The sequence below is a fragment of the Chlamydomonas reinhardtii genome, chromosome 12 (genome assembly GCF_000002595.2).
Source record: "Chlamydomonas reinhardtii strain CC-503 cw92 mt+ chromosome 12, whole genome shotgun sequence".
NCBI lineage: Eukaryota > Viridiplantae > Chlorophyta > Chlorophyceae > Chlamydomonadales > Chlamydomonadaceae > Chlamydomonas > Chlamydomonas reinhardtii.
This window is the reverse complement of record NC_057015.1, coordinates 4,752,769-4,773,742: the sequence shown is the minus strand read 5'-3', so window position 1 is coordinate 4,773,742 and position 20,974 is coordinate 4,752,769. Positions and strand designations below refer to the sequence as shown.

At 69.2% G+C, this 20,974-nt stretch overlaps 2 protein-coding genes across 2 annotated transcripts; one reads left to right on the top strand and one right to left on the bottom strand.

Moving 5' to 3' along the window:
* The first annotated feature begins 108 nt into the window (after nt 1-108).
* CHLRE_12g524050v5 (uncharacterized protein) lies at nt 109-6,964 on the top strand. The gene is made up of 7 exons (XM_043068425.1): nt 109-343; nt 518-562; nt 753-818; nt 944-995; nt 1,154-3,396; nt 3,647-4,019; nt 4,175-6,964. Exons 1-7 carry the CDS (start codon nt 245-247, stop codon nt 6,151-6,153), a joined length of 4,857 nt encoding a protein of 1,618 aa, XP_042918520.1. The 5' UTR covers nt 109-244; the 3' UTR covers nt 6,154-6,964.
* Nucleotides 6,965-6,966: 2 nt separating this feature from the next.
* CHLRE_12g524000v5 (uncharacterized protein) lies at nt 6,967-20,968 on the bottom strand. Its single transcript, XM_043068424.1, has 24 exons — nt 20,577-20,968; nt 19,795-19,959; nt 19,268-19,516; nt 18,839-19,078; nt 18,337-18,556; nt 17,451-17,968; nt 17,111-17,203; nt 16,625-16,920; nt 16,203-16,419; nt 15,772-15,932; nt 15,254-15,494; nt 14,899-15,052; nt 14,104-14,705; nt 13,708-13,851; nt 13,384-13,494; nt 13,089-13,169; nt 12,662-12,864; nt 11,959-12,415; nt 10,931-11,722; nt 10,377-10,700; nt 9,896-10,225; nt 9,495-9,671; nt 9,209-9,398; nt 6,967-8,977 (listed from the first exon to the last, which is right to left on the bottom strand). Exons 1-24 carry the CDS (start codon nt 20,628-20,630, stop codon nt 8,049-8,051), a joined length of 6,948 nt encoding a protein of 2,315 aa, XP_042918519.1. The 5' UTR covers nt 20,631-20,968; the 3' UTR covers nt 6,967-8,048.
* Between the last annotated feature and the right edge of the window lie 6 nt (nt 20,969-20,974).

The window sequence follows — 20,974 nt, the reverse complement described above, 5'->3', positions numbered from 1 at the left end:
TTTCCCCATCGCGGCCAATTTTTGGAACCAGCCGGCACAAACAGTCTGGCTGTCAAGCCACCGGCTTTTAGCAATAAGAACAGCACTCCTTAAGCATGACATAGCAATCAACCTACTCAATTTGGCTGCGAAATAGGAGGATAACTACTAGTTGAATTCGGTTGACAAGCCTGACGCGCGTTGCAGTGTGCCGAGGCGGCAACCCAAGACAGAGACGTACACTCAATTGACCAGCAGACACAGAATGTCGCTCAAGGAATTGAGGTCACTCGCGCCTTTCGGGTGGGACTCGCGCATTACCAAGCACCCTGTCGGCAAGGCTATTCGGAACGACTTCGAAAAGGTAAAGGCAGCAAGCGAAAACGGCCAGCGGCGTCAGCGAAGTTATGCACAAATATTACAGCATGGGCGTTGGCGCGCGCGCCCAGTCCGGCCTTGGCGCGTTAAGCACCAGGTGGCCGGGCACGAAGTTGATTGCAAAACGGCTTGAATACCATAAACTGCCCTTCTGACGCAGATTGATGAATCTTCCTGGGCGAAGCAGGCGGATGGTGCCGGGCCGGTAAGGTTCAGTTTCAAGTGTGCGCGCCGCACAGAACAAGCGCTAGCGCCGCGACTCTGGAACGCCGGATACTGTAATTTTGCATAGTAGGACTGCAAACTGCTTTCAATTCGCCAGCTGTCGCTTGAATGTGGGTGCTGTGCGAAGCCGCCTCTGAAAGTGGAACCCTGGCGTTGCTTGGCGCCCTCAGGCGAGCACGCCCGCTCCTGAATCTCGGGAACGCCGCCGCTCAACTGCTCTAACGCCTGGCGACCAGGTGAGCACCAAGCGCTTGTGGGTTCTGGTTAACATTCGGATGAAGTCTCTGGGTTGGCAATTGGGTCGCTCGTAGGCCCGCCAAAGTCGGACCCACACTCTGCACCCATAAACTTCGCTGTGCAGGCATGGGCAACTCCAGCTCCCGGCGGCCAGAACCGCAAGGCAGCGAGCGCCGGTAGGTGCTCCGGTCGATTACATGCACACAAACACATACAGCGCAATTTGCCTCCGCGCCCAGCGTGAAGCAGCAGGCCCGCCCGCCACAGCTGTTGCGCCACGCACCCCACCGCCTTGCCTTGCTCCAACCGCATCCCCGCTACCCTCTCGCGACAGACCGCGCCAAGAGCCTGAAGCGCAAGGCCGCGGAGCAGGTGCAGCACACGCCCGACGCGCGCGCCCGGCCCTCCAGCGCACAGCAGCGCAGCCGCAGCAAGCACAGCCACGGCCACGGCCAGCCCAAGCAGCGCCGCGCTAGCGACAGCGGCGCCGATGGCGACGCCGACGCCGCCGGGCATGAGCACGAGACTGAGACCGAGGATGTTGACGTTGACATGAAGACACATCAGCAGCTTGACGACCAGCAGCAACAAGAGCCGGGCAGCACCGGCCGAGCGCTTGCGGACTCGGCGGCGATGCCGCCACCTGCCGGCTCTGCGCTCCGCACAACGCCCTCCGCGCCGCCGCCGCCGCCCTCCGCTTTCAAGGGCTCTGCGGGCAAGAGCGGCCTTGCCTCGCTGGGTCGCACCCCCGGACCCGGCTCAGGACACAAGCCGCCACCCACCGACGGCGGTGGCGGCGAAGGCGGAGGCGGCGAGGGAGGAGGGGCAGGCGCGACGCCGTTGCCCGGCGGCGCGGCGTCGCAGGACCGCGCCATGCGGCCGCCGCGGTGGACGCCGGGGCCGCCCAGCGCCCGGCAGCTCGCGCCGGTGCCGTCGCCGGTGCCTCTGCCCGCCGGCGCAGAGGTAGGAGCAGAGGAGGAGGCGGAGGAGGGCAAGGCGCCGGCAGCTCCCGTGCCGGCGGCGGATGCTGCAGCCGCGCCAGGGCCCAAGCCGCCGCCGCAGCAGCAGCAGACCGGTAGCCGCAGCCCGGTGCCAACTGGCGCAGACGGCGGCGCTGCTGACGCGGCGGTGGCGCCGCGGCCGTCCTCCCTGCTCAAGCTGACGCCCACCACGGGCAAGCCCTTCGTGCTGCACGGCACTGTGGTGGAGGGCATCTCCTCGCCGCAGCCGCGCCCGCCACGGAACAGCCCCGGCTCCGGCCCCAACGGCACCAGCGGCGGCCGCAGCGCCAACGCCGAAGCCGCCACCGGGCCGGACTTTGCTGCAGCCGTCGCAGCAGCAACCATCCCCGCGGCTGCCGCAGCCACGGCCGCCCCCACGCAGCAACAGCAGCGGCAGGCCGCAGCCCGGCCCGCACCGCACGTGCACGAGGACGGACAGGACTATGACCCCATGGCTGTCGCCACGTCGCGAGGGCGCAGCCCCACCGCACCCACCCCTGCAGGCGGCGCTGCAGGCGGCCTCGAGCGCGCCGGCTCTCTGACTGGACCCCGGAAAAAGGGCCTGGCCGCGGCGGCTGCAACAGCTTCCACCGATGCGGTAGCGGAGCCAGAAGGTAAAGGCAAGGCGGCACCGGCGGCGAGCAGTGCGCATGGGACCTCCGCTCCAGCGGGCTCCCGCTCCCCGCTGATGGCGAAGCAGATGGCGGCAGGCTCCGGCGGCACCGCCATCGCCGGCCTGCCTTTCCCCAGCCTGCAAGCACACCGCGCTGGCGGTGTGGCATTTGGGTCGGCCGGCGCAGCCGCCGGCGGCAACGCAGCCGCGGCGGCGGCTGCCGCGGCAGCGGCAGCGGCCGCAGTGGCCTCGTGCGTGGGCGTGAGCGGCGCCGTGCCGCCGCAGGGCGCCGGCCGCGGCTCGGGTCAGGCTCCCGGCAAGCTGGTGCGAGACAAGCAGCCCCCGGCGGGCCTGATGGTCGCGGACACCGCCGCAGCGACTGCACAGCCGCTTGGAACCGGCTCAGGTCGGCGGCGGCAGGAGGAGGAGCCCCAGGCCCGGGCGCACCCACGCCCCGTGAAGCGCCGTGCGATGGAGGCCGCCGCCACAGCCGGCGCCACCAAGGCCTCCGCGGCAGGACTGCCGGCGGCGCCGTCAGCCGCTCCAGGAGCTGCCGCATCCCGCGCCGCCGCCACCACCACTGCCACCAAGTCCCTTGCGTCGGATGCAACCGCTGCACAAATGCAGCTCGCCACCACACGTGCCGAGTCTGCCAAGCACATCACCGCCGCCGCCGCCCCACCCCGTGCCGGCGCGCCGCCGCCCCGGGCGCCCTCGCCCACGCTCTCCGCGGGAGCTGCCGGCGGCGTCGTTGCCTCCACTGGCGGCGCCGTCGCGCCTGTTGTGAAGGTGGGAGTGGTTGCTGGCCGGCTGTCTGCGGCGGTGAGCTCGGGTCTGAGCCTGACGCAGCAGCAGCTGGGGGTGCTGGGGCAGCTGCTGGCCCACTTCCGCGCCACTGGCTGCCGCCACCCGGCGTCCATGACGGCGGCGGAGTTGGTGGCGGCAATCACCGGGTACTGCAAGGTGCGCCGGGGCGGGGGCGGGAGATGGGTGTGGATGACGGGGCGAGTGCTTGGGTGCAGGTGTGCGATACGGTACGTGTGGACAGGTGAAGGGTTGGAAGGCGTGGAAAGCATTGGACAAGGGCACTTGCAGGCACCGCTTGGCCCAACGGCGCATGCTGCACACACACACACACACACACACACACACACACACACACACACACACCACACCACACACACCCTTTTCCTCGCCGCCCTAACTCCTGCAGGCCTCGGGCATCCCCGCGGTGCCGGCCAACATCCAGACGCTGGCCTCCTGGCTAGGGGCGCTGCTGGCGCTGGAGCGGCCCGTCAAGGCGCTGGCGCAGCAGGCGGCGGCGGCGGCGAGGCAGCAGACCTCCAGCGGCAGCGGCGCGGATGGTGGCAGCAGGCGGGGGAGCCAGGATGGCGGCGCCCCGGCGGCGTCTCGGCCGGGCGGGGGTGCAGGCAGCAGGCGGGGGAGCCAGGACGGCGGTGCGGCGGAGGTGGCGCAGCAGCAGCAGGCGGGCGGCGCAGCTGCCAGGGCCGCGGATGTGCCGCAGCAGCCGTCGTCGTTGCCTCAAGACCCCCGCCGCCGGCCATCGCAGACGCAGTTATGGACAGGTGAGCGGTTTGGTGTTCCAGTGCGGGTTTGAATGGCTGCTGCAGCATCCGGCATCCATCACTGCATCCGGTGTACTGTAGATTGCATCGCCTGACTGCCTCCCCACCACCACCTATTCACCGTTTAGCCGCCTTGTGCCATCTGTCGCCGGCAGGTGCGCACCCGACGCCCTCCGTCGCCACGAGCAGCAACGGCGCCAGCACGGCTGTGGCGGCTGAGGCGCTGACGGCCGCGGCCCTGGCCGGCCACCGGCCCAGCAACACCAGCATCAACAGCGACCCCAACACCACCACACACACGGCAGCGCTGGCGGCGCCAGCCCCGGCTGGGCTGCCGCCGCTGCCGCCGCAGCCCTCACACCCGCGCCGCGCGGCGTCGCAGAGCTCCGGCGCCCCCAGCAGCGCGCTCACGAACGCGCTCCTGAGCGCTGTGGCGGCGGCAACTGCGGCCGCGCCAGCCGGTAGCGGAGCCGCCGCAGCCGGCACCACCACAACCACCCTCACCGCCAGTACTGACGCCGCCACCGCCCTTACCACTGCTGCCACCACTGGCGCTGCCGCCAACGCCTCAGCACGTGCCGCGCCGCAGCTGTCCATCCTGCCGCTGGACGCCGGTGCCGGCGGCGGCGGCCCCACGCCGCTGGAGCGGTTCGAGTCGGACTGGCTGTCGAAGCTGTCGCCCGCCGTCAAGGCCCTGTACGACTCCCTGGCCGCCAGCCAGCTGTCACTGCGCGGCGCGGCGGCGCTGCTGCAGGCGGCGGCCTTGGCGGCAGGGGCGGGGGCTGGCGAGGCAGGGGCGGGTCCGGGTGAGGCAGGAGCGAGCGGTCGTGGCGGAGCGGCGGCAGAGGCTGCGGCAGAGGCTTCTTGCAGCGCTGTGGCGGCACCTATGGCGGCAAGCGCTGCGGCGTCGTCGCGACCGGACGTGCCGCAGCAGCAGACACAGACACAGCCGGCGGCAGAGGCGGCGCAGGACATGAGGCCGACCCTGCCCGCTTCCTCACCTGCGCCCGCAGGCAAGGCCGCAGCCAGTGCGCGCCCGCGCCCCCTGCCTGCGCTGGCCGCAGCGGTCGCCGCCGCCTCTGGCTCCGCTGCTGCTCCTCCCGCACCTGCTGCCGCGCCTCCCAGCGCGCCCGCAGTCCAACACCAGCAGCAGCAGCAGCAGCAGCCCCTCGCGGCATCGGCCCGGGCGGCGCCGCCGGTGTCTTCGCACGCTCCTGCGCCGCAAGAGCGGCCCGCACTCACAGCCCGGCCCACCAACCAGCAGCCACACCAGCAGCAAACACAGCCGGCCCAGCAGCAGCAGCAGCCGTCGGCAGTGGCTGCAGCGGGGGCGGCGACGGCAAGTGGCCGCGTCACGCCAGTACCGCTGCCCATGTCGCCGCAGCCGCCGCCGCCCGCTGCCGGCCACCCGTACACCCACCCACACGCTGTGGCGGGCTACCCCGGCCCCCACCCGCACCTCCCCCACCACCCCCCGCACCACCCGCACCCCTACCACGGCTATGCCTACGGCCCCCACCCGCACGTGCACCCGCACGCCGCACAGCGGGCGATGATGTCACCGCCGCCGCGCAGCAGCAGCGCCAGCGGCGCCGCCGCTTCTGCCGCCGCCGCCGCCGCCATGCCAATGAGTCCGTACGCGCCCTCGCCTGCGCACCCGTACCCGTCTCCGTACGCGGCGCTGGGCGCCGACTCGGCGGCGCTGCAACCATCGCCGTACGGTCCGTACGGTTACGCCGTGCCCAGTTACGGTTACGGCGGCCCGTACGGCGGCTGGTGCCCGCCGCCGCACGGGCCGTACGGGCGGCCACACCCCGGCCAGCCGCAGCACCACCTCCACGCACACCACGCCACGGAGCCGTTCGCGTACGCGCACGCGTCGCGTCTGGCGGCGGCGGGGCCTGGCGCCAGTGCGGCTGGCGGCGCATATGGCGGCGCTGATGGCAAGGTGATGGCGGCTGGCGGCGGCGGCGGGTACGTGCGGCCGCAGCCGTACGCTGGCAAGCAGGGCGCGGGCGCGGAGGGCCCGGTGCCGGGTGCGGCAGTGGCGCCGGCTGTGCCGCCCCTGCCGGCTGCCATGATGGGCGCGGGCGGTGCAGGGAAGTCGGCTGCAGCGGCTCTGGGTCGCAAGTAGGAGGTGATGGTTGTAGGTCTGGAGGACAGATGGCGGTAGCGGATGGGTGGATGGTGTAGGGCCCCGCGATGTGGGCTTGGAGGAGCCTTCTGACATGCGGCTACGACGTGGACGAACACGAATGGAAGTAGGCGCTTTGACAGAAACTGAGAAAGCTTGAGCGCATGGAGCATGCCAGAGATTCTGATGCTTTTGCATGTGGGGTGAGGTTCGACTGAGCACGCCGGCCTGGGGGTCTGTTTGTCGGGGTGGCGGAGAAGGGTAAAGGGGGTGTGAGAGGGGGGAACGGGACGGCGGTCGCGCCATGGGGCGCTCAGCTTTCCCGCCAAGTTGCAGGTGCTGGGGCCCACTGTTGCTGGGAGCGCCGGGCGCCATTACAGCAGCATTATTGGCGTATAGGTAAAGGAAGGCGGCTTGCGAGCCTCCGCCACGAGTGAGTGGTGGGGTATCTGACGTGAAGACACACGTGATGACGCGGGTGTGTGCGAAAGAGGCGAGCGTGCGAGCTAAGGGTGGGGCGGGGCGCTTACGCCTTGCGGGGGCTGGAGGGAGGTAAGGAGGTGTGGGCCCACGCGGTGTGTTCACAACCGCACTGGGAGCACCGGACTCACTGAGAATAAAAGGATGGGAGGTGAATGGGAGGCGCGTGTGTTGGAGCGGGTGGCGGTGTGACTTGGTCATGGGGCCTTCTCCAAACCCAATGCTGCGGGCGTCAGAATGAAGCGCATGTGGCTCTCGGGGGGTAAGCTGCGGGCAGCGGAAGCTGCGGGCAGCGTCCCGGACTTGCAACGCAGTTGATTTACAGTGTTGCGCTCGACAATGCCTCTCTCAACTCTGCGCCTACCAATCTGTCACCTGCTCAACCGTCAGCGCTCTCCATATCCTTGCACCGCGACGCAACTGGGGGCAGGGGTACGGGGTCGAACCGCAGGGCGGCGCTCTGGTACGCGCCTCTGGTCCATTCCAGTTTCAACAGCCGTCTGTTACGTGGGACTTATTGCGCCCGTGCAGTTCGCAGCTGCTCGGGTCCGTTCCCTGCGTGCCTTCCTTTTTCCCAGCGCGCCACATAACGTAGTATCAATGTATCAATGTGCCATTCAGCTTTGCTCTCAGCATTGTGGGAACTCAACAACCTTGCGAGTTGCGTCTGCTGCTGCCGCCGCCGGGTGGACCCATCCGGAACCTCTCCGTCCCAACGCGCACCCCGCGGCTGTCCTAGCCCAGCTCATGTGGCGCTTGCTTGAACCGCCACCACCATCTCACCATGTATCAGCAGAAATCGGGATCGCTACAAAAGACACCCATTTGCAACTCGGCTGTTCCTCTAATCGCGGGACGTCCTTGGCGGCCGCGGTTCAGCAATCACGCACATGTCGCGCTCATACCCGTCTAACACACAGCCACACACGTGTGTGCTGCGCCCCAATGCGGACGCGTGTTGGCCGATGAGGCCAGAAGTGTCGTCAGCAGTGCCGGGCAATAGCCCTCTCCATTTATTTTGCTTAGCTTCTCGTACAGTCAACACGTTCTTCAACTAGCTACTGCCGCCATCCAATCTTGGCCACAGCGGGGCCGTGCTGTGCAACTTAACCCTATCTAGCTAGTCCGGGCCTCGTAGGGCGGGGACTTCAAGCAACCCGACCGTCAGCGCTGGGCAAAACCCGTCCCGCCCTGTGCCGATCTCGGCGGGAGAAAACTTTGGGGAACCTCACTGCACGCACTCTCAAATCCGTTGCTCTCCCAGTCTCCAATCTCCTAACACCAGCGCGGGGCCCAGGGCGCCCTCCCCCATGTGCACAAGCACACACACGCACACAGCGCACAGCATGCGCCCATGCCCAGGCCCAGGCCCACACACGCATGCCCGCACCACATTCACCAGTTACTACTGCCTACTACGACAGCACGAGGATGCGGCTGCTGGCGCTGAAGGGCGTCAGGTCCACAGGGAACGTGCACCCGCCCGCGCCACCGCCGGCGCCAGCCGGCACCACTGCAGCCTGCTGCTGCTGGTGCTGGTGCTGCGGGGCTGTAGCTGCAGCTGCAGCCGGCTGCTGCAGCGGCGGCGCGGGCAGTAGCACCACACGCGGCACACCCGAAACCAGGTCCTCGCCGTCACTGCAGCGCATAGCCACCACCGCCGAGCCGGCTGCGGCAGTAGCAGCAGCACCAGCAGCACCAGCAGCACGGCTGCTACTGCCACTGCCGCCAGCACCGCCGCCGCCGCCAGCAGCAGCAGTGCTACTGCCGCCCAGGTGGAATGCCGCCAGTGTCAGGTGCTCCAGGTCCAGGCCGTACCGGCACGCCACGTACCGTAGCACCAGGGACCGACTGGCGCGCAGCGGCACAACGTGAAGTGTGAAGCCGCCCGCCGCGGCAGTAGCAGCAGCTGTAGCACCGGCGGTAGCCACGGCGGTGCCGCCACCACCACTACTGCCGCCCGGCTGCAGGACTGTCGCCTGCTGCGTGTCGCCGAGAGCGGTGGTGGTGGTGGTGGCGGCGGCTCCGCCACCATCGCTCCCGCTGGAGCCCGCACGGGCCAGCAGCCCGCCGCCGCCACCACCACCCGCACCCGTCCGGCTGACACCGCCGCCGCCGCCTGAAGCCAGGCCGCCGGAGGTGCTAGCAGCATGGGCAGCGCCGCCGCCGCCGGAAGCCGCCATCGGCAGCTGCAGGTGCGGCTGTAGCGGCGTCATGCCCTGCAGCAGGCAGCTCACGGAGCGGCTGCCCAGCAGCTGCAGCAGCCCGCCGCCGGTGGCGCTGCCGGCGCGGCCGCTGCTGGCGGGCGCCACGGGCGGCGTCACCACCAGCTGGGCCCGCAGACCTGCAGGACCGCAGTGAGGGAAGCAAGGCGTTGAGATTATTGTGTGGATGTTTATGTACACGTGTACCGCATCGGTAGCACCACACCGTACACCAACGCCCCCACCCGCCTCTGCCTGTGCTCCGGCACTTAGGCTTGGTTTGGTTTAGTTTAGGCTTGGTCTGGTTTAGTTTGGGCTGGTATTTACAACCCCCACCCACCCATCCACCCACACGCACACAAACGCCGCACCTGACAGCCTCAGCTTGCGCCGGAAGCGCGCCAGCAGTGCCGCGGGGTCCAGCCCCGCCGCCGCGGCGCCCGTGAAGGTGGCCATGATGTGCAGCGGGCCCAGGGCGCTAATGCGCGGCGGCGGCTGGCCGGGCCGACCCAGAGGCAGCCGGCCCCAGCCGCTGCGGTTGGACAGCACCCGCCGCACCACCTGCGCGTGTGCACGCGTGCATGTGCGGATACAATCAGCGTGGCTGTGGCTGAGGTGCATGGGTGCAAACGTAGGTGCCTTCCCCCTAACACTGACCTGCTTTGCGGCGGTGGCGTCCCAGAAGTGCTCCACGTGGCGGTCGTAGCGCTCGTCAAACAGCAGCTGCGGGGGCGGCGGCGGGGGCTGGGGCTGGGGCTGGGGCTGCTCGGTGCTGTTCTTGGCGCCTGTGAGCCAGAGCTGGCAGGCGTTGTTGCAGCTCATGAAGTCCAACTCCTGGGGTGAGGGGTGAGAGATGAGGTGGCGGTTGCGTTCGGATCAGGGACGGGGGAAGCAGAGGGAGGAGGCTTGAGAGGGGGTGAAGGAAGCACAGCAGCAGCGCATGACATGCGGCGAAGCACGGATGGAGGCGCGGAGAAGACAGCAACAGGGCTCTCGGTAGCCAGCAGGCCGCACGTGCGTGACGTGACTCGCAGGCGAAGGCGCGAAGCCGCACCAACCTGTAGCACAGTGGTGACGTTGCAGCTGTGGCCGCCGCCGCCGCCGCCGCCCACACGCACCCCCGCCGCCTCCACTGCTGCGTCCGCCGCCGCCGCCGCCGCCGCCGCCAGCGCCGCGCGCGTGTCGGTGCACCCCAGGCAGCTCAGAAGCCCCAGACCCAGCAGCTGGGCGGGTGGCGGCGGCGGAGGCGGCGGCGCCGCCACCGCATCACTGGCGGCGGCGGCCTCGCCGGCGTCAAGCGCGTGGGGCAGGTCCTGGTGAGGCTGCTGGTGGTGCTGGTGGTGGTTGTTGATGGCGGGCTCGATGGCGTGACGCACCGCCGCCACCAGCTGTGGGGTATGTATATAAGGCGGGCGTCAGCGAGGGAAAGGAGCCCGGGCAGTGATGCGGGCGTGTCAAGAGAGGCGTGTCAGGTGCATATCAAGAGAGGCATGTGACGGGCGCTCGCAAGCCGTGCAGGAGTACCGCAGTAGCACCTACCGGCGACTCCTGCATGCCGCCGCCATCACCGCCGCCCGCCGCCGCCCGCAGCAGCTCCGCAAGTCGGTCGGGGATGTCGTACAGGGAGGTGGCGGCGCGGCGGGCGGCCGCCACCGCCGCCACGGCGGCGGCGGCTGCGGTCAGGTCGGCTGCACAGTCACACGCGAACACCAGCCAGCGCCCGGCGGGGCCGGGGGCGGCGGCAGCCGTGGGGCCGGGGGTGGTGTTGGCGCTGCCAGCGTTGCTGGCGCTTCCGCCGGTGGAGGCTGCTGAGGCTGAGGTGGCGGAGGGCAGCAGCCGGTCTTGCATGAGCAGTCGGGCGCCCTGTTCCGGTCGTACGTGGGATACGAGCATGTGGGTGCCTTATGACTACTAACGAGCAGCACACGCTTCTATCGATTATGCAAATGCTTTGACGCAGTTGTCATGTGTATCAGTGCAAGGAAGCTTCTGTCATAGAACTTGGAACGCTGCGCAAACAGGGCGTGGAGGTAGCTGCAAGACCTTCCGTACACTAGTCGGTCACTGTCTGCCCGCCCGCACCGAGCACCCACCGGGAAGAGGTCAATCACCGGCGCCGGCGGAGGCGGAGGCGCCGCCGCCGCCAGGGCGCCCGAGCCCGAGTTCAAGCCCGTCTGTGGTGGCGGCGGCAGTAGCGGTGCCATCACGTCGGGCGACAGGTGCAGGCCGGCGGCGGCGGAGGCGGCGGCGGCCGCGAACACGGGGTCACTGATGGCGTCAAAGGAGAAACTGCCGCGGCGGTGCGTGGGCTTGGTGCTGCTGCTGGTGGTGTCGTCGGCAGTAGCACTTGCTACAGCTCCGTCGGCAGGCTCAGCGGCGGCGCCAGCGGCAGAGGCGACGTCAGCGCTGGTGGTCGTGGCGGTTATGCCGGCGGCGGCGGCGGCGGCGCGGTTCCGCTGCTTGTGCAGGAGGTCGGCGGCCGCGGCTGCTACAGCCTGCGCCGCCTTCTTAGCCACCACCGCCACCTGCGCCGCCTTGCCGCGGCTGCCGCCGCCGCCACCGCTGCCGCTACTGCCGTCCGCCGCCGCCGCCGGCACACCGCCGCCCTGCTTCATCGCGCCGTCGGCGCCGCCCGCGGCTGTAGCAGCGCCCACCGCGTCAGCGCTACCAGCAGTAGCAGCAGCAGTAGCAGCCTCTGCCTCCGCCTCGGCCTCATCAGCGGCATCGGCGGCTTTGATGCCGGCCGCCGCCGCCGCGCCGCCAATCTGTACGGCTACGGCCGCCTGCGCCGCCGCCGCCGCCACTGCGGGGCTGAGCTCGAAGGGCAGTGAGGTGGCGCGGGCGGCGGCTAGGTCGTTCAGGGCGGCGCCCAGGGCCGGCAGGCCCTGGAGGTGCGGGAGGTGCGGGAGGGAGGGTGAGGGAGGGGAAGGGGAGGAGGCAATGGGGTGAGGAGAGGAGGCGCGAGGGGAGGCGAGGCGGCAGGAGTAAGGGAGGAGCGAGGAGCGCTGCCGTGACCACCATCAAGCAAGCAACAACATTGGTAGTGCATGCAGCGCAGATGCGCAACAACGCGCCCCAACCCGCGCCGCCGCCAGCCCGCCGCCACCGTGTCTGTACGTACCTGGTCTCCAGCCACGCGACTGAGTTGGTTGAGGTCGTCGTACGACAAACTGAAAGCCGCACGCAACTGCGGTGAGCCGTAGCAGCCGCCGGGGCAGCCGCCGCCGCCGCCACCCGCGCTGCCGCCGCCCTCGCCCGCGCCACCGCCACTGGTGCCGCCGGCGCCGGCGCCGCCAATCAGTGACGGCGGCGGCAGCGGCAGCAGACCGGCATAGCCGGCGGCGGCGGCCGCCGCCGCAGACGCGGCGGTTGAGTAGAGGTACGAGGCCGATGGGTCAGAGGCGGCTCCGGGTGTGGCGATGGCAGTGGTGGCGGCGGCGCCGGCCGCTGCCGCGGCGAAGGCCGAGCCACCGGGTGTGGGAGGCGGTGGCGGCAGCGGCGGCGGCGCTGCTCGTCCATCCACTGCCCGCAGGTAGTTGAGGACGTGGCTGGGCCAGGAGTAGGCTAGGATGTTGTTCCTGTGTTTGTGCGTGCGCGTATGATTGGGTGGTTTGAAGGTACGTACAGGTGGATGGGGGCAAGGGTAGCAGGGTCGCGGGCGTGGGGATGTAGCAGTTCATTCCAGATCCCAAAGCAAGCAGAGGGGGCACGAGTGTGTCATCGTGCCATCGTGTAAATGGCCACCCAGCCAAGTACACCTCCCCCACTTCCCACCCACCTCACCCACCCGCCCACCTCACCCACGCACCCATCCACCCACGCACCTGCCATTGGCGCTGTAGCTGTCCCACAGCTCGGGGCGTGTGATGATGTCTGTGACTGCGCCCGCAATGGCGGCCACGTCAGCCGGCTCCACAGTCACGCCGTTGTGCAGTGTGGCCACGATGTCCACGGGGCCGCCGTGGCAGGTGGCCACGATGGGGACGCCGTGTGCCGCCGCCTCGATCAGCGTCAGACCGAACGGCTCCTGGAGTGGGGGGTTAGTTGGGGTTGGTTGGGATTGGTTGGGGTGGTTGGGGTTGCCAGGAGTTGCAGGCAGGCTGGTGCAGGCGGGAGGCAGGTGTGGTGACTCGCAATGGACTACACAAGCAAAACTGACACAAGGACAGTCACATTTGCACACACACACAGAGTCCTACGCGTAATGTTTTCCTTGTGCTCTTTAACACACACACACACAGTCACGCACACCTGCAGCGCCACGTTCACGAACACGCCGCGTGTGGCTGCGGCCAGGTTGTAGATGTCTGAGATGTCGGACTGCGAGTGGCGCTGTGTGTGTGGGGAGATGGAGGGGGTGTGGAGGGGGTGGGGGTGAGGAGGGATGCGTGTAGGGACTGAATGGGGAGAGGGTAGACGCACGAGATCGCAACAGCAGCACACGAAACCTTGGCAGCACACACACGGTGACACGGGTGACATGCAGTACACCCCCTTCCCCCGACACCCCACCCCGCCCAATCGCCACACCCCAACCGCCGCACACCTTGGGGTATGCCACGCTGCCGTACAGGTCGTAGCCGTCCACCAGCTTGAGCACCCCCTCCATCACCCGGGCCGAGCCGGGAGCCATGCTGTCGATGGCGTCTCGGTTGCCCTGCGGGGGTGTGGGGGTGAGGTGGGGGTGGGGGTAGAGTTTCGGGGGATGCGGCGGCAGGCGACGTGTTTGGCACGAACACACATGGAAGGCAGCGAGGACTGGTGTGGTGCGGGTGGGGAACCTCTCCCCACCCTCCGCCCCTCCCCCCTCCCTCCCTTTCCCCTCCCCCTCCCCCTCCCCCGCTCCCCCCCCCCCCTCTCCCTCCCTCACCAGCACCAGCACCAGGTTGGCCAGCCGCCGCAGTACGGCACTGCCGCCGTACGCGCGCACCAGCGCCGTCACGTTCTTCTTGGCGTCGGGGCGCGACATAGCCAGGATGACGGGCTTGGCGGGGTTGCGCAGGAAGCGGTGCACCTAACAGGGGGGGGCCGGGGGGGGGGGTAGCCGTTCATGTGAACAACGCAGGGGAGGGGGGCGGCGAGTGGGGGGGCGGGCGAGTGGGGGCGGGGGCACCGGACGCGTGCACGCGTGGTACGTGGTGGTGGCGTTGCTGGGGACTGGAGAGGGGGGAGGGGTAGTCGATACACACACATATACAATCGTGGCCCCCCACACACGCACACGCATGTCATACACACACTCTTACACACGCCGACACGGGCGCACCTCGCTCCAAATGGGGGGCTCGGAGAACACACCGCTGGCCTGAGGGCCCGACAGCAGCGGCTGCGGAGGCGGAGCCGCCACCATCGCGGTTGTAGCACCGCCGCCTCCGCCTCCGCCTCCGCCGCTGCTACTGCCGCCCGCTAACTCGAGCTGCTGTAGCAGCGCGCGGCGGGTGGGGGTGCCCGGGGCGCCGAAGGGCGATGCCGCGCTGAAGGCGGAGGCGGCGCCACCGCCGGAGCCAATGCGGGGCGAGCGCGGCGGCGTGGCGGCGCCAGTGCCGGCGGCGGTGGATGCAGGGGCGCCGTTGACGGAGACGCGCACGGGGCGCGGCGGCTTGATTCCGGGTGGGGTGGCGATGGTGAGGCCTGGAGGCGCAGGCGCGGCGGCGACGTCGGCGGCGCCGTCAGCTGCTTGGTTGTCCGGAGGCGGCGGCTTCTTGCTGCAGTGGGGCGACATGCCGTCTGCGACAGTAGCAGCGACATCCGCCGCCGGCGGCGATGGCGAGTGGGCCAGCTGACGAGTGGCAACGCCGTCAGTGGCGGCAGCGGCGGCGGCCGAAGCCGGGGCCTCAGCGGCCTCTCCGGGCGGGCTTGGGAGCTCTCCTGTTTGAGCAGCAACATGCCGGTACCGCACACAAAAAGGACAGCGGCAGCACCGTCAGTAGTGCGTTAGCAGCTACCGTGCGCCAGATGGGGCAAGGCATGGAAGCTAGCTTTTCATAATCTGCTCTCGCTGCCCGCTCACCACTGAGCGACACATACTGCAACTACTCAGCAGCATTCGTTGATCGCTCACCATTGAGTGACGGCACCGCGGCAGGTGCTTTGCTTCCTGCCACCTGCTGCTGCTGCTGCTGCTGCTGCTGCGTGCTCTCCAGGCTGGAGGCCCGGGTGATGGCGGGCGGGGTGGCGGTGCGGGACACGCCCCAGCGCCCACTGCCGCCGCCGCCCTGGGCGCGAGGGCGGGGGCGCGAGGGAGGCGTTTGATAGCGGCCGGAACCCCTAACAACCCCTAGCTCCAGCCCACACACACGCACACACACGCACATGCACATATAACATGCCAGGTCGCTACAGCCTGGAAAGCGAAAGCGCCATTCCCCCAACTAGCTACCGCCGCCCAGTGCGTACCGTCCATCCACCCCACTCACCAGCAGCAACCTTGCCGCGCCCCCACCCCCGCCGCCCCCTCCGCCTCCCGCCTCCCGCTCCCGCTCCCGCATCTCGCGCTGCTCCCTGCCGTACGCCTCCAGCAGGGCGGTGATGGGGTCGGGCGGCAGCGCCACCTTGAGGGAGGAGAAGTCCAGACCGGGGGGAATGACCACCATGCGAGGCACGTGCAGCCCCGGCACGCCACGCACGGACAGTGCCGCCGCCAGCTGCGGGCGGTAGCTGTGCGTGGAGTAGGTGGGGGGAGGGAGGGAGGGAGGGGTTGGAGCAGGAAGAGGGGTGGGGGTAAGCGTAGGGGTTAGGGGTGTGTGTGTGCCGGGTTGGGCACAGTTGACTTGCATTGCGATGGGCTGGGGTGTCCCTGGGATTGGTGAGGCTGACTTGGCCGCATTACGTGAGACAGACGTCTAAGGCGCTCTCATGGGAATGGTGCGCATAACAATTCCTCCCCCCAGCCTCTCCCACCCGCCACGCCACGCACACGCCCACGCACACGCACCCGTCGTACAGCCCCCACTGCTCCGCCACCTCCTGCCCGGTGCTTGTGAACACCGCCGCCGCGGCGTCCAGCGCGCGCTCCTCAGCCTCAATGCGGCGGCTGATGCGGTAGGTGGCCTCCACCTCCGCCAGGCTCACGGCGCCGCTAGCCAGCAGGTGCGCCTGGGCAGGGCAGGGCAGCGCAGGAGCGCGAGGGGAAGGGTGGGAGGGGCGGGGAGGGTGGGAAGGGGTGTGTGGAAGGTACCGGAAGTGAGGGTGAATCCAGGTCGCAACAAGTGGACGAGTCAACACCCCTGAACATGCACCCGCTTCAACCGCCAAATTGCCACACCAGCCGCACCGGCCCCAAACGCCACACACACCCCCACCACACACCCCCCACCAAACCCACCCCACACACACATACACACACAGCTACTCGCCACACCGCACCTTTTTGTTGCGCCCCAGCGAGTGGCCGGTCAGCAGCATGGGGCAGCCCAGCGCCGCCGCCAGCAGCGCCGCCGCCTCGCCCGCGTCCGCGTAGTGGCCGTGCACCGCCCACAGCTCCGCCGCCTGGCCCGCAGCGCCCAGCCGCGCCAGCGCCGCCGCCACGTGCGCCTGGGCCCGGTCCGCGAACTCGCGCACGTGCGGCCAAAGGTCCTCCTTCCTGAGGGGTTTGTATGTGTGTGGGGGGGGGTGGGTGGGGGGGCAGCGTGTGAGCGTGTGTTTGTGGGTGGGAAGCGGAGGTGTGTGTGTAGGCTAGGAGTTGCGTGCTAGGAAAAACAACAGGCGAGATTGCCTCGGCACCGTAAATGGCCGTGTGTGGTCTGGTCCCGGGCTGTGATGCGCTGGTGTGGACGCGCCCTGCTCACTTGAGGTAGACGTTGGGCGGGCCGGCAGGCAGCCGGACAATGAAGGCGCCGCACGGGTCGTCGGCAGCAGCAGCAGCAGTAGCAGCAGCAGCAGTAGCAGCAGCACCAGCCGGGCTACTGCCGGCGCCGAGTTTATTGGCCGCGGGTGCGGCGGCATCGCCGGGTGACGGCTGCTGCGGCTGTGGCGCGGCCGCCGCGTCTGCAGCGGCGCCGCCGCTACTGCCGGTGTTGCTACTGCCGGTATTGCTACTGCCCGTGTCAAGCCGCTCCTCAGGAACTGAGTAGCTCTTGTCCACCTGCACGCGTGTGTACGTATAAGTGTGTGTGCGCGTTTTTGCGTGCGTGTGTGTGTTCCCTACAAAGCGCAAGGGGAAGGGGTGCATCGGATTGCGCAAGCAAACAGCGGGCCGGTGCGTGTGTCCCCCAGCAGCACCAGCACCCACCTGCCCGGCCCCCCGCCCTCCCCCTCCCCCTCCTCCCCCTCACCCGTGGGTCCGCGATGAGGCGCGTCAGCAGGTCCACACGCGCCACGGAGGGGATGCGGCCCAGCGCCCGAGCCAGCTCCACCACATACTTGACCTGGGGGGGGGCGTGTGTGTTGTGAGTGTGTGTGCCGGGGTTGAGGGGGTTGAGGGGCGCCAGTGGGTTGCCTGCACCTGGCCAGTTGGCTGCATGCGGCGGCGGCCCTCCAGCCCTTGCAGCAGTACTGCCACACTGATCCACCCAGCTCCAAGGTGTACATCGTTTCGACTTCTACCCCACCCACCCATGCACCCACGCGCACCCACCCACCCGCACACACGCTCTCCCCCCCTCCCCCCAGCACCTGTCCTCCGGTGTCGGGGTCTCGGCCCAGCTCCATGCGGCGCCCCCGCACGAGCCCATGCAGCGACACCAGCACCACATAGCGCCGCGGGCTGCCGGGGCGGCCCACCAGCAGACCCAGGTCAGCCTCCGTGGGGGCAGCACTGCTGCTGCTGCTGCTGCTGCTGGTGGTGCCGGCTGTAGCAGCGGCGGCGGCAGCGGCGGCAGAGGCTGTAGCAGCGGGGCCGGGGGCGGCGGGGCCGGGGGCGGCGGGGCCGGGGGAGGAGTGGAGGTGGTGAAGGGTTGGGGAGAGGGGCGCCGGGCTGGTGGGGGTGGTCTGGAGGGATGGGTGGTAGTGGTGGTGGTGGGGCGGCAGGGCGGGGGAGCCGGCGGCGGCGGCGAACACCGACGTCGGCGGGGTGCCCGGCGGCGGCGGCGGCAGGCACAGGGCCGGCGGGGCGGAGCGCAGGGACAGCTGGCTACCGCTGTGGCCGCCCAGGCTGGCGCCGGCGGCGGCGAGGCCACTGGCGCCGCGTGCCGCTGCGGAGGAGGAGGAGGTGCAGTGGGGGGAGGCGGGCGGGATGGTGTGGGTGCAGTGTTGAAGGCAGTAGTGTGTGTGGTGGTGGTGGTGGTGGTGGTGCCGGTGGTTGTGAGCGTGCTTGTATCAGTGGTGGCGGTGGTTCTGATATATAGATGGTGTGGGCGGAGAGGGCCGAGCGGCTGCAGCTGCTGAGTGCAGATATGCGTGGCTAAGAGCCTTGCGTATGCGTGTATGGATACCGTATGGCATACTTGTGCATATATGCATATGTGCGCATGTTAGCATCAAACACACATATGTGCGCATATATGCATATGTGCGCATGTTAGCATCAAACACACGGCACACGGAACGCAGCGCCACGCACCCGCCATGGTCCTTGTGGAGGTCGACGCCGCGTCGCCAGCCTCCTCCATTGAGCTCAGTCGCCCCGAGCCGCCGCCGCCGCCGGCAGTAGCTGCGCCGCTGCGGTCAGCGGCAGTAGCAGCGGCGGCGTGGCCGGCGGCAGCCGCGTGGCGGGCGCCTCGGGCGGCGGCGGCGGCGGCCTGTTTGGCGGCGGCTGTGGCTGGGTAGACGGCGTCCCAAGACTGTGAGAGGAGGGGAAAGAGTAGTGAAGGGAGAGTCAGGAAAGTCATGTGTGAGGCGGGGCGCGTGCGTGTGGTTGACAGCTCGCCATCTCTCCTGCCTGCGCGTGCCATCGCGGCCTTCACAAGCCCCACACGACACTGCGCATGCATGCACTCGAACCCCGCCGCCTCAGCGCTGCGCCTCAACTACCCTCATATGCCGTTCCGTGGCCTTGCTGCATCGCATCCCGGTACGCAGTCTTAGTTTGTTGGTTTCCCTCGTGCTATCTCTTTAACACCCACCTGCTCGTCGGGCTGCTCGGTGTCGGGCACAGTGGCCTGGTCTGCCGACAGCGGCTCAGCCAGCCGCGCCGCCACCTGCGCCAGCCGACTGCGCCGCCCGCCGCCGCCGCCGCCGCCTCCAGCCGCCTCGGCCTCCTCCTCCTCCTGGTCGTTGTCATTGTCGTCGTCCTCCTCCTGGTCCTCGCCCTCGCGGCTGCCACCCGCCTCCTCCTCCACGGCGTCAGCCTCCTCCTCCAGAGGCTGCGGGGTGGCGAATGAGGAAACATGCCCAGCCATCATGCAGCTAGCGTGTAATTGCAGCAGGAAGGCCGGTACGAGGGCTAGCCAGCAGGGACTGCTCGTGGAGTTGTGCGGGGTTGATGCGCCACACAGTAACACCCGCACATACACACGCACACGCATTTCCCACCACCCCCCGCCCTCTCGCACCTCCAGTGTCACGGTGGTGTCCAGGTCGTCCAGGTACAGCAGCGCCGTACGGCCCTCACTCATTACGTCATCCGCCTCGTCAGCGCCGCCGCCACTGCCGCTGGCGGCGGCGGCGGCGGCGCGGCGGGCGGCGGCGGCGGCTCGGGCCGCCAGCGCCGCCCTCTTGCGCTTCATGGCCCACACGCGCCATGACAGGTACTCCACACGCGCGTCCTTCTCAGCCTGGCTGTCCCGGTTGGTGCGGGCCACCTGATGGGGGGGGGGGGAGAAGAATAGGGAGGAAGGGGCGTGTGGGGTGCGTGTGGGGGGAGCGTGTGGGGGCAGTGTGGGGGCAGAGCGTGGGGGGCCGGGCGGGGCCGGGCCGGCGAGGTGTGTAGGGGGCGTGGTATGCAATAGATGGAAAGCCCAATGGCAGGAGAGCTCCATCTGGGTCGATGGAACGTGCCGCCCACCGCCACGCCTCCACGCCTTCACTGCCCGCAACCTCCACACAACCTCCACACGCCCCCCCGCCGCCCCTCACGCACCTTGTTCCAGCTGCGCCGCAGGGCGTCCTCGTCCAGGCTGAGGATCTGGTTGACGTAGTACTTGGCGCAAACGCGGCGGTCCGCGTCCACCGCCTCGGGCACGCAGTAGTCGTCGGCGCCGGCGCCGGTGCGTGCGGCCAGAGCGCTGCGGCTACCCGAGGAGATCTGAGGAGGCGGGGGGGGGGGGCGTGGGATGCGGTGTGTGTGTGTGTGTGTGTGTGTGTGTGTGTGTGTGTGTGTGTGTGTGTGTGTGTGTGTGTGTGTGTGTGTGTGTGTGTGTGTGTGTGTGTGTGTGTGTGTGAGGCGGCGTGTGTTGAGGTGATCATGTGGTGTATGGGCAGGGAGCGGTACGCCGGTACGGGGGGGGGGGTGGCGGGCGGGGGGCGGGCCTCCGCGAGGCGGAGGGGGAAAACACGGTAGCGGCAGCACGTTCGGGCGAGCTCTCCAGCGGGCCGTGCGGGCAAACAATGCCTGACAGCCGCGGAAGACTGGCGACTTTCCCCCGCACGAAACTGCGCGAAAGGGCTTCACAGCCCCGCAATGCACTGCTCTGGCGAAAGCCGCGGCGGCTGTATGTCGCGGGCTGAGCGCGCAAGCCGACCGACCGACCGACCGACTGCCCTCGCCGCCGGACAGGGAGTCAACCCTTTCTGGCGGCCTACGAACCCTTTCTACCGCGCAGCAGCCGCGCCCCTGCCCCCGCTTTCGCCTCCTCCTTGTCGCCCCTCCTGCGCCTCTCCACCCTCTACTCCCTGCCCCCGCCCACCCCCCCAGTGCCCCACCAGCGCCTCCAAGTAGCTGTCCACCCAGCTGTTGGCAGCAGTTGACACGTCCATGGCACCCCCACGCGGCGTGCGGGTGTGGGTGAAGGTGCAGGTGCAGGTGCAGGTGCGCTCCCTCCGGGGGCCGACCACCGAGGGCTAGGCCGGCGGTGGCTGCAGCGGCGCCTGCAAGCGCCGGCTTGCAGCTGCTGCTCCTGTCCCCGCCCCCTGCTGCACTATCTAGCGCGCTGCTGCCCTCCTTCACGTTGGTTTCCAACAGCGGGCACTGGAACGTGCTGTGCGGCAGCGGACCGGAGGCAGTCGCGGCGTCACAACCGGAAAACGCTCGCCGGGTCGGTCAGGGTTTGCTTGCTTGAAATTTGGAGTAGGCGTGTGCGCAGGAGGTCATGTATGATATG